At 31.5% G+C, this 14,270-nt stretch overlaps 1 protein-coding gene across 1 annotated transcript; it reads right to left on the bottom strand.

Annotated features, from left to right (window-relative positions):
* On the bottom strand, positions 1-2,963 carry LOC144551276 (thymidine kinase-like). The gene is made up of 4 exons (XM_078299181.1): positions 2,517-2,963; positions 939-1,083; positions 738-859; positions 1-412 (listed from the first exon to the last, which is right to left on the bottom strand). Exons 1-4 carry the CDS (start codon positions 2,840-2,842, stop codon positions 160-162), a joined length of 846 nt encoding a protein of 281 aa, XP_078155307.1. The 5' UTR covers positions 2,843-2,963; the 3' UTR covers positions 1-159.
* Positions 2,964-14,270: the final 11,307 nt, after the last annotated feature.

Below are 14,270 nucleotides of genomic sequence, written 5' to 3'. Positions count from 1 at the left end.
TAGAGCAATCAAACAGTAAAAGTGCTTTAAGTTCAATAACATTACTAGCTAGCTATCAACAGATTAATCATCTGCTGACATGGATAATGCCAAACTACTATACATAAAATAAAGGCAAATACAAATCATAGTCATAAACAACCACCACATAAAGCCATGTCAGGCATGTACAGCAGCAGATTGTTCAATATCCAAAACAATTCTCGTTGCCTCAACAATTATCTGACCATCGACATAATGTTGTCGACAGACTGGCATGTACTTGTCAGCCCCACCGATCAACTCGGTCTGAGTCTCCTTTGTTTTTCTCAGAGTGAAGAAGGCACGCTGACCACACATCTCACAACGCGCAGTTAATTTTGTAACCGTCTCTGCTATTGGGATTATGTCCAGTACCGAGCCAAATTTCTTCCTGGCAAAAGTAGGTACAATGTCAAAGGCATGCAGTTACCCAGTCAAAGGTAACAATCTTTTATCGTAGAACCACACCAACCGGATCTGGTAACAGCAGTTACCAAGCCATTTCAGTAATGCATTGCTAGCCTATACCAGATAGAAATAACAATTTCATACGCTGGTACCAGATCAAGAGAAGTCTGTTGGATGCAGTATCAGTCATGTCAGTGGGGTAATGAATCAGATTTACAATTCAATAAGAGATGTTATGCAGGGTTTAGGTTGCTACTATGGTACAACAATGATAACGATATATTATACCATCCAAATAGAGTACAGACCTCATGTAGTCTCCATCTAACCCTGCAACAATTACAGTCTTGCCATCACGGTCAGCTGCATTGCAACAGAACTCATATAGGTCCTCGAAGAACTGTGCCTCATCAATTCCTATTACATCCAACTGCCACCACACCAAAAATAAATAAAAGAACTGGATGTGTACAAAACCAAAAGAACAATCCACAAGTCAATGAATAAACCTTGTCATAGGCTTCAGGCCCGAATTGATCACGAAAAGTAGAGAGTTCGGAGAGGGCCAAACATGCCATTTTCGCACCATCATGTGTCACAATCGAGGACAGCCCATACCTTGTGTCCTTGTCTGATTTCACAACTGCCACATTTCTGGTGATATTAAACAGTTTTTTAGAGAAACTTATCCAAAAAAATAAAAAATTAACCATGCTAAGAAATTATTTGGCTATATATATTGGCAATTTATTCTCTCTTTGGTCTTTGTACTGAAAATGGCAAACAGACCCAGATAGAGAGCGCAATAAATCACAACCCCTCCCTTCTCCCTGTAGGTTTATATAGTAAATTATCCCAAATTCCGTACCTAGTTGTCCTCAAAATATTTAAGCTTTCACTGATTTAAACTCAAGACTACGATCAGGGTAGGGGTGTAAACAATCGGATATTGTCCGATTTAATCTGGATCCGAATCTGGGAAATGATGAAATCGGATTATCGGATACGGATATTGTCGGATGCGGATTCGGATCCGGGTATGTTTTTGAACGGATACGGTTTGAGATTTAGAACCGGATACGGATTTGCATCTCCCTCAAATCGGATATCCGAACTTTTTGCATCTCCCATCTTATATGGGCTTAGCAAGCTAACAACTCCGAGATAGAGAGATAATATATAAATGCTTAAACTTTGGTTATGATTTCCCTGTGGGACTAACAGTTGTGAGCTTCCGATCGCCATTATGTTTTTTTCTTTTTTTTTGGCATTACTAACCACAGTGGCACAATTGACAGATTGACCAGATTTATATTAATAACCGTATGAACCAGATCTATTTTCCAAACTATCTCGATTCACCCTCTCAGCCATGGACCCCATCTTTAGAAATATGTGGGGGTCCCACAATTTAGTCAAATGGTCTGCTCACTACAATTCGGTTTAAACTATCTTGCTTGCTCTTTTGGACTAATATCATTTTTTTCCTTGTTTTGTAATAATTATTTTATAGTTAAGAGTAATATTTTCTCTTAACAATTATTTTTGAGAAATTATTTTTTTCTTATATTTCGTAAAAATAAGCTTCTGCTAAATATATCCAAGTTTGCGACCTGACTCAACCGATTTCGATCGACTCATTCAATTCTGATTCCACAATCAAGTGACTGATTATGATTCCACAATTAAGTAATTTATTTTTAACTATCCAAATTACATTCATATCCGTATCCCTATCCGTCCAATATCCGATCCGTATCCATAACCGCCGTTCATATCCGTATCCAAAAAATTATAATGGATAAGGATACGGTTTGATCACCATCCGATCCGTATACGACCATTTACACCCCTACATCAGGGCAAGACCCAAATAGGCCCAGGGTAGATTTTGAATAGAAAAAGTTAGTTCATGGTTTTTCAGTAGTATTCAATTTTTCATTTTGACAAATTTGCCTACCCCAAATGGAACCCGATATTTCTTCCCATCCCAACTTATTTCATGCCTATCCATGACCAAATTCCTGGGACGGCCCCTGACTACAAATCTGGAATCTACAAAATACATGAAAGCTGTGAACAAGTACCTTCCATTGCTGAGCTCTGCTTTCACACGCCTTAATAGCTCGGTGGTTTTACCTGCAAACATAGGACCCACAATGATGTGGATATTCCCGTAACAACCCATGACATCCTTTGACCTATCATCACCGTCTGCGCGGCCACCACTCAATTGTCTGACAGCAAGAGATGGCCCTCCATTACACCTTGCCATTGCGAATTTGATCGGAGGTGTAGAACCGATCGGAGGAGGAAAAACGGAGTACCGGGTAAAGAGGGATGGTTTAGAGAGAAAAGTAGGAGGGGGTAGGTAAAGAGAGAGAAGAGATCTCATATTTGAAATGCAACGCATGTGAAAGGGGGTTTGGTGTAGTTGGATTCCGAATTTGAATTTTGCGATTTCGATTCTCTCCCTATTTATTAACTTTGGTCAATTTGTCCGGAGGGTTTAGGGCTTTGGAGGGAACAACTGCGGGGACAGAAAGGATGAGACTGAGAAGATGGAGGCATGGAGCAGCAGTTCGAAATGACTTCATACCCCCAGGTACCTGAGGTGAAATTATTAAATCTGAACCGTTGTTTAACCTGGCACGAATCCTAAACATACTCTTGTAGTTTCCATAGGCACTGGATTGGGTTTGGCTTGGCTAGATTAATCTGGTACGTCCATTTATACAGATTGCAGCTCAGGTACCTGTGGGGATACAGACTCGTTCGAATCGACGCTCACAATTCTCAGTGATTCACAGAGCTCTCTAATCAGAGCAAATGTAATCATCTTCATGATCAGACAATTTTGCCCCTCAAATCTCCGAATCTGAATCCAGTGCAATACCGTGTACAATGAAATCTGAGCTGTTCGATATTAATTTGTACGAATCTTTTGGACTCCTTTTCTCGTTATATTTCAAATAGTTCCGATAGCAGATATGTGTTGTAAATGGGTCGAGTTTGAGCGAGTTACCTCCAACTCGTACTCGGCTTATTTAGTAAATGAGTGAGTTAATTCGAGTTGGAATACCAATAATAAGTTGTAGAGATAACTTGAGTTGGAATGTCAATAACGAGTTGGCTCACAATTCATTTATAATTCGTTTAATCAGTCAATTTTCATAGTTATAATTATATACTAGTAAGAATTTATCTAAACAAAAATAAATCAAATGATTTAACAAGAGTTTATCTAATAACAAATAATTCAAACATAATAACAAGACAACTAACAAAATAAAAAATTCAAACAACATCTTGGGAGTTATTTAGAAGGACATGGAATTTATTGTGAAGAATTTTATGTAACTCGAGTTGTTAATGAGTGAGTTGGAATATGCTCAAACTTAGGTTATTTATTAAACGAGTCAGCCAACTCGAATTAAAACTGACTCAAGTTGTAAATGAGAGAGTTAAAACAAGCAGTTAACGAGCGAGTTAGAAATTTAAGTAATTTTGTACAACTCTACACGTGATTGTGTAAAAGTGTGAAACACCGAATAACAAGTTAACAACACAAGAAACAAATCTGCTGCTGATATCAAATATGTAAAAAATAAACATTTTAATTTGTACTGCTTATATCTCTGAATAAATTCCGCGTCATACGATTATATTGACGAACATTGTGTATTTTTCTTCTCATGAATGTGACAAGTTAAATGTTAGATACAGAGAAATTTGTAAGCGGTAAAGATATTATTTAATATTTTATTTCGTTCATTTTATTGATGAGAGGGTTCAAATGTTTCTATTTTTTTTTGTCTCTACCATGCCTCAGCTTTTTAAAAATTTAGTAATTCAAAATTTAAAACTTAAAAGTTAAAATAAAACCGTTAGATATGATCTATATTATTTTTTCTATGTGCTCATAAAAAATTATCACATTTCAATTTTGTTTTTATGTGAATCAATAAGTTCAAAAATCAACGTTTAGAAATTATCCGCATTAGTACGTATTTTACACGCTCTTGATGACAACCCAAATAAAATTGAAATGCCATAATTTTTTACACGTACATAGATAAAATGATGTAGATCATATCCAACGGTTTTATTTTTACTTTTAAGTTTTAAATTTTGAATTATTAAAGTTTTAAAAAATAGAGATACAGTGGAGGCACAAAAAATGAAGGCATTTAAACCCTCCTCTTGATTTATATTACATTATTATATCATTTTTTTTTCATTACTCTGTTTGCTCGTGTGTACTACTTATATGAAAATGGTTTATATCATTAAAAAAAAAATTAGTAGGTGTACAAATTGCATGTTGCAAATATTCATTTTATTCGAATGCATATAAGAAATTAATAAAAAAAAAATGTAACATCCCGAAAAACAATTGAGTGATTATTATTTACGTTTACAAAATTTTATTTATAATATTGAATATACTATATGTTGGTGTTGAAAGAAAAAAAAAAGAGTTTTATTTTAAATAAAAATAGTTATTATTTTGATATCAACTAATATAACGATTAATTTAAAAAAATTGATATTTCTTTTAGTAAGATAAATAAATAATTATTAATTTGTGTGTTCAATTAGTAAATGTAAAGACCACGTTTGGTTTAGAGAAAGAAATGCCAGAAAGAAAACCGAACATCGTGTTCGGTTTGAGAAAGAAGAAAATCGAAGATTATCTTCGGTATGCTCTTTTATTTTATTTTTTAATCGGAACGGATTGGTTCTTGTGTAACCATTGTGCAGCACTCAATGTTGAGTTATGATGTTATATTTCAATATTTCATGCTGAAGATGAAGTTCGGCGTTGATGCTTTATAAAAGAAAATTATAATTAAGTTGGTTTCTGAATTTTTTATGATTTAGTGATGGTTTTTAAGAAGAAAAAAAAATAGCGAAAAATCTGTCGGAATTATTATAGTTGTTAATTTTTTAAAAGACAAAATTGATATAATTCCTTTGTTAATTCTCCGTTCCATCTCTTAACAGCCTCTGTCAAAATTTTCAACAAAAAAAAAAAAAAATCGGTTCATAATGGAATTTGTCTTCCTTGAATGTTCTTTATCCGTTCGAACTGGTCCAATTGGAATCAATGGGTCTGTTTTGTCCGGTTTCAGAGCAAACTTTTTTGAAATTTTATTGAATTCTGATTATGTCACGAGCGTCACTAGTTTAATTCATTTTCCTCGAATTGTTAATTATGACTAATGATATGTATTTCTCATGTTGCATGTAGGTACTTGCTTCAGGTACTCTTATGCAATATGAAAGAGCTTTAATAAAAAATACAGTGGATTAATCCACTTTCTTCAAAAAAAAAAAAAACAATATTCATTGATTTCTAATTGTTTAAATCAGTGTTTTAAATAGCGCGCTATAGCGCCGCTATAGCGTTTTCCGACCAAAAAAGCTATGGCGTTATGCCCAAATAGCGCCGTTATAGCGCGCTATTCCGCGCTATAGCGCCGCTATTTGAGCATAGCGCGATTTTTTTAACCCGTACGCTATTTCGCGATAAACGCTATTTAAACCATTGGTTTAAATGATGCCACTTCATTTTCTTCTTACATTTAACAATTTTTAACAGAATGTATCCACTTTAATATAAAAATGTCTATGCCAACAAAGAATTTTCCAAATTAGCAAATAAAGTTTATAAATGTCAGGAAAAAAAATATATAAACAACATAAATCGCTTTTATTTAACAAAACGACTTACAAAATTTAGCAAAACTATGTCTGAATTTGAATGCTTATATATTCTTGATAATCAATCACGGACTCCTGGTGATCTTTGAATTTGGTACATATCGGATACTACTCTAGTCGCATGCATATTCGTTTTAATTTTCATATAGATAGACTCGGATATAAATATACATTCGATATTAATTGAACATGGACACAAATATAGTTCGGATAAGAAAGTAAAACATGCTTTAATTTTTATAAAATGCATTATATTTAAAATAAAATTGATACAGATATATATAAACGAGTAGTAGATATTATAACAAAATTAATACTAATATTTTTGTATATTTGACAACTTACATAATTTATTGGGTTCTCCTGCAAGTTTGGTGCAGTACTGCAGTGATACAGATCCTTGTCTCTTTCAAGAGAATGTAGGTTCAATTTTTAAAAATAATATCTAAAAGATTTTAGAATATACTGATTTTTTTTAATAAAAAATAAAAAAATAACTTACAGGTTCTGCAGTGTTATTTTATTTTCTTTGTAAATTGACCGGCCATTTTTATCAATACCCTTAATAAAAAACTTAATTTTAAAAATGCCATTTTGTACCGTTTTTTGTCAAAACTACCCCGACCGCCAGGCCCACGGGCGGCCCAAAAATCCACCCAAACCGCCCGTGGCTGGGGCGCCCCAAGGGCTTTTTTTTTTTTTTTTTTTAGAGATCTTAGTATTTTGTGAAAAAAAAAAATTATTTAGAGTGTATGTCAAAAAATAAAATATTTGATATATTTACGAAGTGATGTCGTAACTTTGAATTTTTTTTTTTTTTTTTTTTGGTGAACTTTGATTTTTTTTTTTTTTTTTTGGTGAACTTTGATTTTATTTGTCAGTTGAATATCACAATTCTAAATATAACACTAATTAAGGACTTGGTATTTTGAATCAACTAATATCACAAAATTCTAAATATAACACTAATATAACAAAACTATTTAAATCAACTATTGTCTTAGTATTTTGATTTAAATAATTTTGTGAAGAAAAAGTTTTCTTGTTTAGAGTGTATGCCAAAAAATAAGACAATAGTTGATTTGAAGTAAATTTTAAAGAACTAAGTTATTGATTTGATTCCTTAAAATTTATATGCATACCAAAATCATTAACCATAGACAATGGTTGATATGCAATACTGTTGGGTTTCGGGGTAACCAAAACCCGTTTAGGCTTAAGTTGCGGAATGACCGTAGAACAAAAATTTCTACGGCCAACTTAAGCTCAGGATTAAGTATGTCAGGAAACTTTCCAAGGCTGTCCACCTTCAGTATTCCTTTGGCATCAAAACCCAATTTAATCATTTTTACATATCTACTCCATGATTGATTTCTAAAATTTTAATCTACTTACCAATTAAATAGATTAATATAACATATTTATACCTTGTTTCCAAATCACAGTTGGAATGCAGACCGAGCGAGTAGAGCTACATCACGAGAATGATTCTCCTCGGAGCATCAGACGTCTGATGCCTCTATCGGTTATCCACCGAAACACTATTTGGGAGAGAAACCGAGAAAGAGAGAAACACTATTTGGGAGAGAAAGAGAGAAACACTATCTGATGCCTCTATCGGTTTCTCTTTCTCGGAGAGAAATCGAGAAAGAGAGAAACACTATCTGATGCCTCTATCGGTTTCTCTTTCTCGGATTACAATATCACGATCCAGTAAACAATTTACTTGTGTCTGTTCTTCTGTCTCATAGCTATCAGATTAGTTTCAAGGTAGATGTGTGTCATCCTTGCTAACTGAATCTTTTCTTAATCTTGAGCAGATTATCAAATATAATTACTCTTGTAATTATACCGCTAGCAGATAATCTTACTCTATCAAGGGGCCCAGTGATGCTATAGCTCGTATAAAATACGAGGGACAAATAGTATTCTTGGTAAACTATCACTTCCTCAGCTAAGTTATACATATGGAAAAGCTACCGTTATGACTGCTTTTTACGGACAGCGTTAGATAACAATCACACATACATATTTCTTAGTGGGAACGATAAATACCTCATACTGTAGAACCCGACACTGAATGAAAACATAAATGACACGAACACAATTCTATTTAATGTTTTATTCGGGGTCTGTCAAATACCATGTTCCTATAACATGTATTTATGTGATTAAAATGACATCTCGTGTCAGGTGGTTTGTAAAACTTAACCATCTTTTAATCCACATACTAACCTTATCGCGGTAATTAGTGTTCCTGCTAATTACCTTGGTCAGTGACTTTTTAAGAGTATATATCATCTACATTATGGAGTTTCACAATTTCAGTCATGAACTCAAAATGATCCATAAATTCAATAATACTCAAGGCAACAAAATGATATATAAATAAACATTCAATTCACGAACAAAGCTTTATGATAATTTATCGTATTATTGACTTCTAGATTATTACAAACTAACAAATACAAACTCAAAAAGATCGAATCAATTAGAAAGTGTCTAAAGAAATCAAATTCAAAATATTTAATACATTTCTATAATAAAAACTTTTACCATAGATTTTGGTTACAAAAAATTATTAAATAAAAAAACGATTGTACTTAAAAAATGAAAAAAAAAAACACTTGCACATTCATAAAAAATATATTTATGAAGTGATGTCGTAAATTTATATAATATGCAATAATTTTTTTTTTACGAAATTGATTTTCAGTGGTTCGTATAAAAGTTATACAGATTCAAGTAATTTTATGTATAAATATTTTCTTATAATTTTGAACGAAAATTTTAACTGAGAATTTTTATTCTTTATTATGTATGCACATATATGTTGATGAATGTCATTTGGAGATGCAATATGTTGGAGATCTTTAACCAAGAGACATCATGTCATGGATCACATGCATACTTTTTTTTTGATATGTTGGATCTAATACGCCTTTGTTTGTATGAAATTTCGGTCCAAACTAGATCATAACCAAGCATTTTGGCAATTTAAGCCAAAGCTTGATCATGTGGTTACTAAGTGGTAAGGATATAACTTTTATACAAACATTGTATTGGATCCTGAGGAGTATATGTTATGTTTTATTACATGAGATTGCATGTACAAAAGGCTTTGTATATATATATGTTGCATGAATTGTAATCTTCTACATTTTTTTGTTACTAACTAATATCAAATTATAATTGTAGTATGGACCAAAGCAAAAGTGTACGTGTATATGTATATGTGTATATGTGTACTAATATTATTTGTCAGTTGGATATCACAAGTCTAAATATAACACTAATTAAGGACTTGGCCTTTATTCAAAATAGTAGTTTAGAGCTACTAAAATAGTATGTGTATATATGTAGCTTTGTATATGTGTATGTGTATGTGTATGTGTATGTGTATATATTAGTGTTATATTTAGAATTGTGATATTTAACTGACAAATAAAATCAAAGTTCACCAAAAAAAATCAAAGTTACGACATCACTTCGTAAATATATCAAATATTTTATTTTGACATACACTCTAAATAAGAAAACTTTTTTTTCACAAAATTATTCAAATCAAAATACTAAGATCTCTCAACAAAAAAAAAAAGCCCTTGGGGCGCCCCAGCCACGGGTGGTCCGCTTGTGTTTTGGGCTGCCCGTGGGCCTGGCGGTTGATGCATTTTTAATAAAAAATTCAATGTAGGGTTATTTTTAAAATTAAGTTTTTTTTTTTTAAGGATATTAATAAAAATGGCCGTAAATTGACGCGCTCTTATTCCATGTCACTGTTGGGCCAGCACATGGGCCTCTAATTGGGTTTTGTTTCGTCATATTTATGTGGGTTTTTTACTTTGGAGATTTGATTTTCTATGGTAGCATACCAGAGTCCTATAGATGCATCCATTTCCACCTAATGCAGAGGTTGCATTGAATTGGTTCAGATTTGTAATTGACAAGAGATCAAATATGAATAAGTTACATTCTATTGAAAGAGGCAATAAGACACAATGAAACATTTTGTCAATCAAGGTTTTAATGTAATTGAGCTTTTTTTTTTGTCTCTGATTCAAATATAATTAAAGAATTAAATTAATATTATTAGTAACAGTGTGATTTGTTTTCTGGCGAAAAAAGTTTCAAACAATAGTTACAGCTTTAAAAATCTAGTTAGCTATATAAATTTGTAAAACCTTTTATTTTTTTTACAAAGCAAGTACAATAATATCAAAGAGCCAATCAATGTGGTTATTTATAAGGTGTACGCCACATCATTCAGAAAAATATCAGGATCTTATACCCAAATTCCAAAAAAAAAAAGACTATCAGCAAATAATCCATCATTGACTAACATGCCATTTCATGTGATATGTATTCATAAAATATCACATGAATATGAGGCTTTAAGTAGTAAATTATATCATTGTGATAATAATTTATAGTATTGTATTATAATATCTAGCCAGTCAGTAAATTTATTGTCTAGTTATTTTTTTTATCTTCTAACCTTTCACAGATACACACATTTTTTTTTAATAAGGTGGTACAAATAATGGTTAAGAAGTCCATAACAACGTTCTTTAAATATATGAAATTTACAGTAAATTTGCTAGTACATTATTAATTCAAAACCCCTATCATTTATTATATGCAATGGAATTCATATTCCATATACTTCTAAACTTTGCATTGCTTATAGAGTTAATAACTTGCAACGCCACAGAAGATCCAGCCTTCTAGTGATACCTTTCCAAATCAGCCTCACATTACAAAATTCCTGTCTGTGCTCAAACAATTCAGTTTTATTTCTTCTTTTTGTATTTTTAAATTTCTCTCCGTTTTTGCCGATGCACGTTCAAAAAGTCCAAGTCGGTGCATTGTGCCTCATCACAAATTACAAGCACAAACCTTTGTGATCGAATTCGTAATATCCGCCAAGTCATTTCAATTAATAAATTAATAATTATCAATATATTTTATTTTTAAAATTTTCCAGTACCTTGATTTTAAGGAAATAAAAACGGTGGGTTGGTAATTAAATAAGTCTCCACATTTGTAAAAACATCCCTGGAAAACATTGAATTCGCAGGTGAGAAACAAAAACACATTCCCTGAGTGATGGCCATGTTTGAACGCAATAAGCAAACCCTGTATGAAATCAGAATTTTTAAAATTAATCCTAAATAATATAATGAAACGGTGCTATTCGACCTTTTGATAGTTCTAACCTATTGGAAATATTTTATGCTACATCCCTAGTTTATGCTAGTACCAACTTCTTGTACTTTAAACTTTAAAGTGATATTTTAAGCAGTAATAAAATTTAGCTTTTAATATAATGTAATGCAGGAACGTAGTCATGAATCATGATAATTAGAAGGGTGAGACAAAAAGTTTAGACGGAGCATAATTTTGTAGTTATTTTTAATATTAGAAGTAGAAATATAGGTACGTAAAATTTCATAGTTTTTTGTAGCTCAAGTATATTTTATTATTTAAAAAATATATATATTCTAAAAAAAATTGAGTCACGGTAGAAATATATTTTGAAAAAATAAAATCAGGGGTACGTAAAATTTCATAGTTTTTGTAGCTTAAGTATATTTTATTATTTTAAAAAATATACATATTCTAAAAAAAATGTTCACCCCTGATTCTATTTGGCTATGCCCATATAATGTAATTCTAAACTATTACGACAAGTTTGAAATTTTAAACTCATATTTGGTTAGATAAAGTTGTGCAAACATAACATCTTATATTGTCCTGTTTTAGATTATATTTCCAAATTGTATTTATGTTTTATCATGTAAAAAAATATACGGTATAGCTGTATAGGATATGTAATGGTACTAAAAAAAATATAAATTTTATTTTTATGAAAAAAAATATAAAATATGAATAACGAAAATTTATGTACCACTAAACATGCAATCAAACAGAATAGAGACGAATATGGATTTTACATTTTTTTTCACCTTCCTTAAAAGGTAGGGGTGAAAACCGAGCGGATAGTGGTAAAATCATATTTATATTTTATTTTTATTTTTCGGATACATATACATATCGAATATTAGACAAATACAGATCGAAACATATATCTTAAAAATTTTTATAAAAAAATCATTAATAAATACTAAAGTTCATAATATTTATCTAATTATAATGGCAAATAACATATTTTCGTAATATATATTAATCTATACGGTATTTGTCTATTATTCGGATACATATAATTAAAATGTAAAACAATATATGTATCCTTATCCACAAAGATATTCAGATATCAAATATTCAAATCTAATTTCTCAAATACGAATTGGATTTTATCCACACCATTTTCATCCCTAGTAAAAAGCATATGAAAAATTTAGATAAAACATTTAACAAAACCCTTAAAGAAAAATTAATACTACCACATTAGTTCTTAAATTATTTTATATTTTTATTAACTTTATATAACAGTTACTATTATCTAATTCATGTGTTATCAATATTAATTACTATTTTCAAACTAAATATCGACCCAATACACGGGAGTAGTAATTTTGACATAAACTAATAAAATAAACAACACAACTTTAATTATAGGTTCAACGAGTAGTGATGAAACTTATTTTTCTACGAAGAGTCATAGATATATTCTGTAAAAAAAAAAAAAAAAAAAGACATCTTATTAGAAAATGTGAAAGTTACTGTATTCTTATGAGCCCCCGAAAGAATCTATATCCTCTGAGGTAACAAAATATTTCTGTTTGGATCACAGCCGTCCAATCAAAATCCAAGTCAATTTGATCAGAGATAGGATGTACAGTGCTACTTTAATAGTTGTTCGGATTCTAATTGAACGGTCTAGATCCAAATATAATTGTTCTGTTACCTCAGCTGATTCGAATTCCGCGAAACTTAATACTCGTGTATCAAAGAGTCTCGCATTTTGTTTAAAATTTTATACTTTGTTGATAATAGATAATTTTTAAACATAAAAAGTAATGTAATTTAATTAAAACACATTTTCTCGCTCAAAACATTTAGCTGAGGTTGGCCAGGTTTTTCTTATTACTCTCGTTAGGTAAAGATTTTAACATAACACTTTTCACTTTTGGCTACACGGATTGGCAGATCTATAGTGGATCAAGGTAGACATTTGTCTACTCTTGGATTCAAAATTTTATTTAGACTCAGTGATATTTTATACTTGTGTCTTCTCTTAAATGAAAATAATGTCTATCCCAAGATTTAATTCACAGTCAAATAGAATAAAATTATGTGGAAAATAAAGTCAGACCAGACTGATTCATGTAAAAGAATCAAAGAAAAAAGACGCAATCTGATTCGTTACTCCACTCAGAAGAATCGCTAATTCGCTAGGTAAAAAAAGTGATATGCTACTAGAGATCTAAATATATATTATGTTGTAACTTGTCATGCCGTGACTAGAATCACGTGATGTGCCATGACTAAATTTGGAAGGATGGTCATGACACATGAATTGTCACAACACGTTAGTCACACCATGACCAAGGAATGTCGTGACCACACGTGACGTATTCAAATGTGACCGGTAACGTTTGGTCATATTTAACTATTTTTTTCATAATTTAGGTTAGTTTATTCAAGATCCACCATTCGATCAAGATCTAACGGTCCTAATTACACGTGACTCACGTGACCATATGTCATGTCGTGATCAAATCTTTCGCGTGACGTGTCGTGTCAATTTTTCAAAAGATGATCACGTCGAGTGAATAGTAGCAGCATGGAACACGCGATTCACAACACATGACCGGCACACGTGCCATGTTATGCTGTGATGGAATTGTGTTGTGTTGTGACTAAACCATGTCGTGTCGTATATGGTCACATTGTGAGTTTTTTAGATTTTTATATGTTTTTCGCTCTAAATTAGTATTTTGTGCCTACTTTGATCGAAATTTTGAATCAGAGGTCTCTCCTACACGCAACGTATCAATTATAGATTTAAAAAAATGTTGTATATGATTCGTACTATGTTTGAAGCCAAAATTGTTCTATTAAAATCACTATCCTCCCTGTTAACTGACGCACAAAGAAACTTAGAACTTTATTTTAATTTTCAACATGAAAAGCCACTGATGATCTTAGTG

Source organism: Carex rostrata, chromosome 3 (assembly GCF_964058835.1).
Source record: "Carex rostrata chromosome 3, lpCarRost1.2, whole genome shotgun sequence".
NCBI lineage: Eukaryota > Viridiplantae > Streptophyta > Magnoliopsida > Poales > Cyperaceae > Carex > Carex rostrata.
This window is presented reverse-complemented; position numbering and strand designations above follow the sequence as displayed.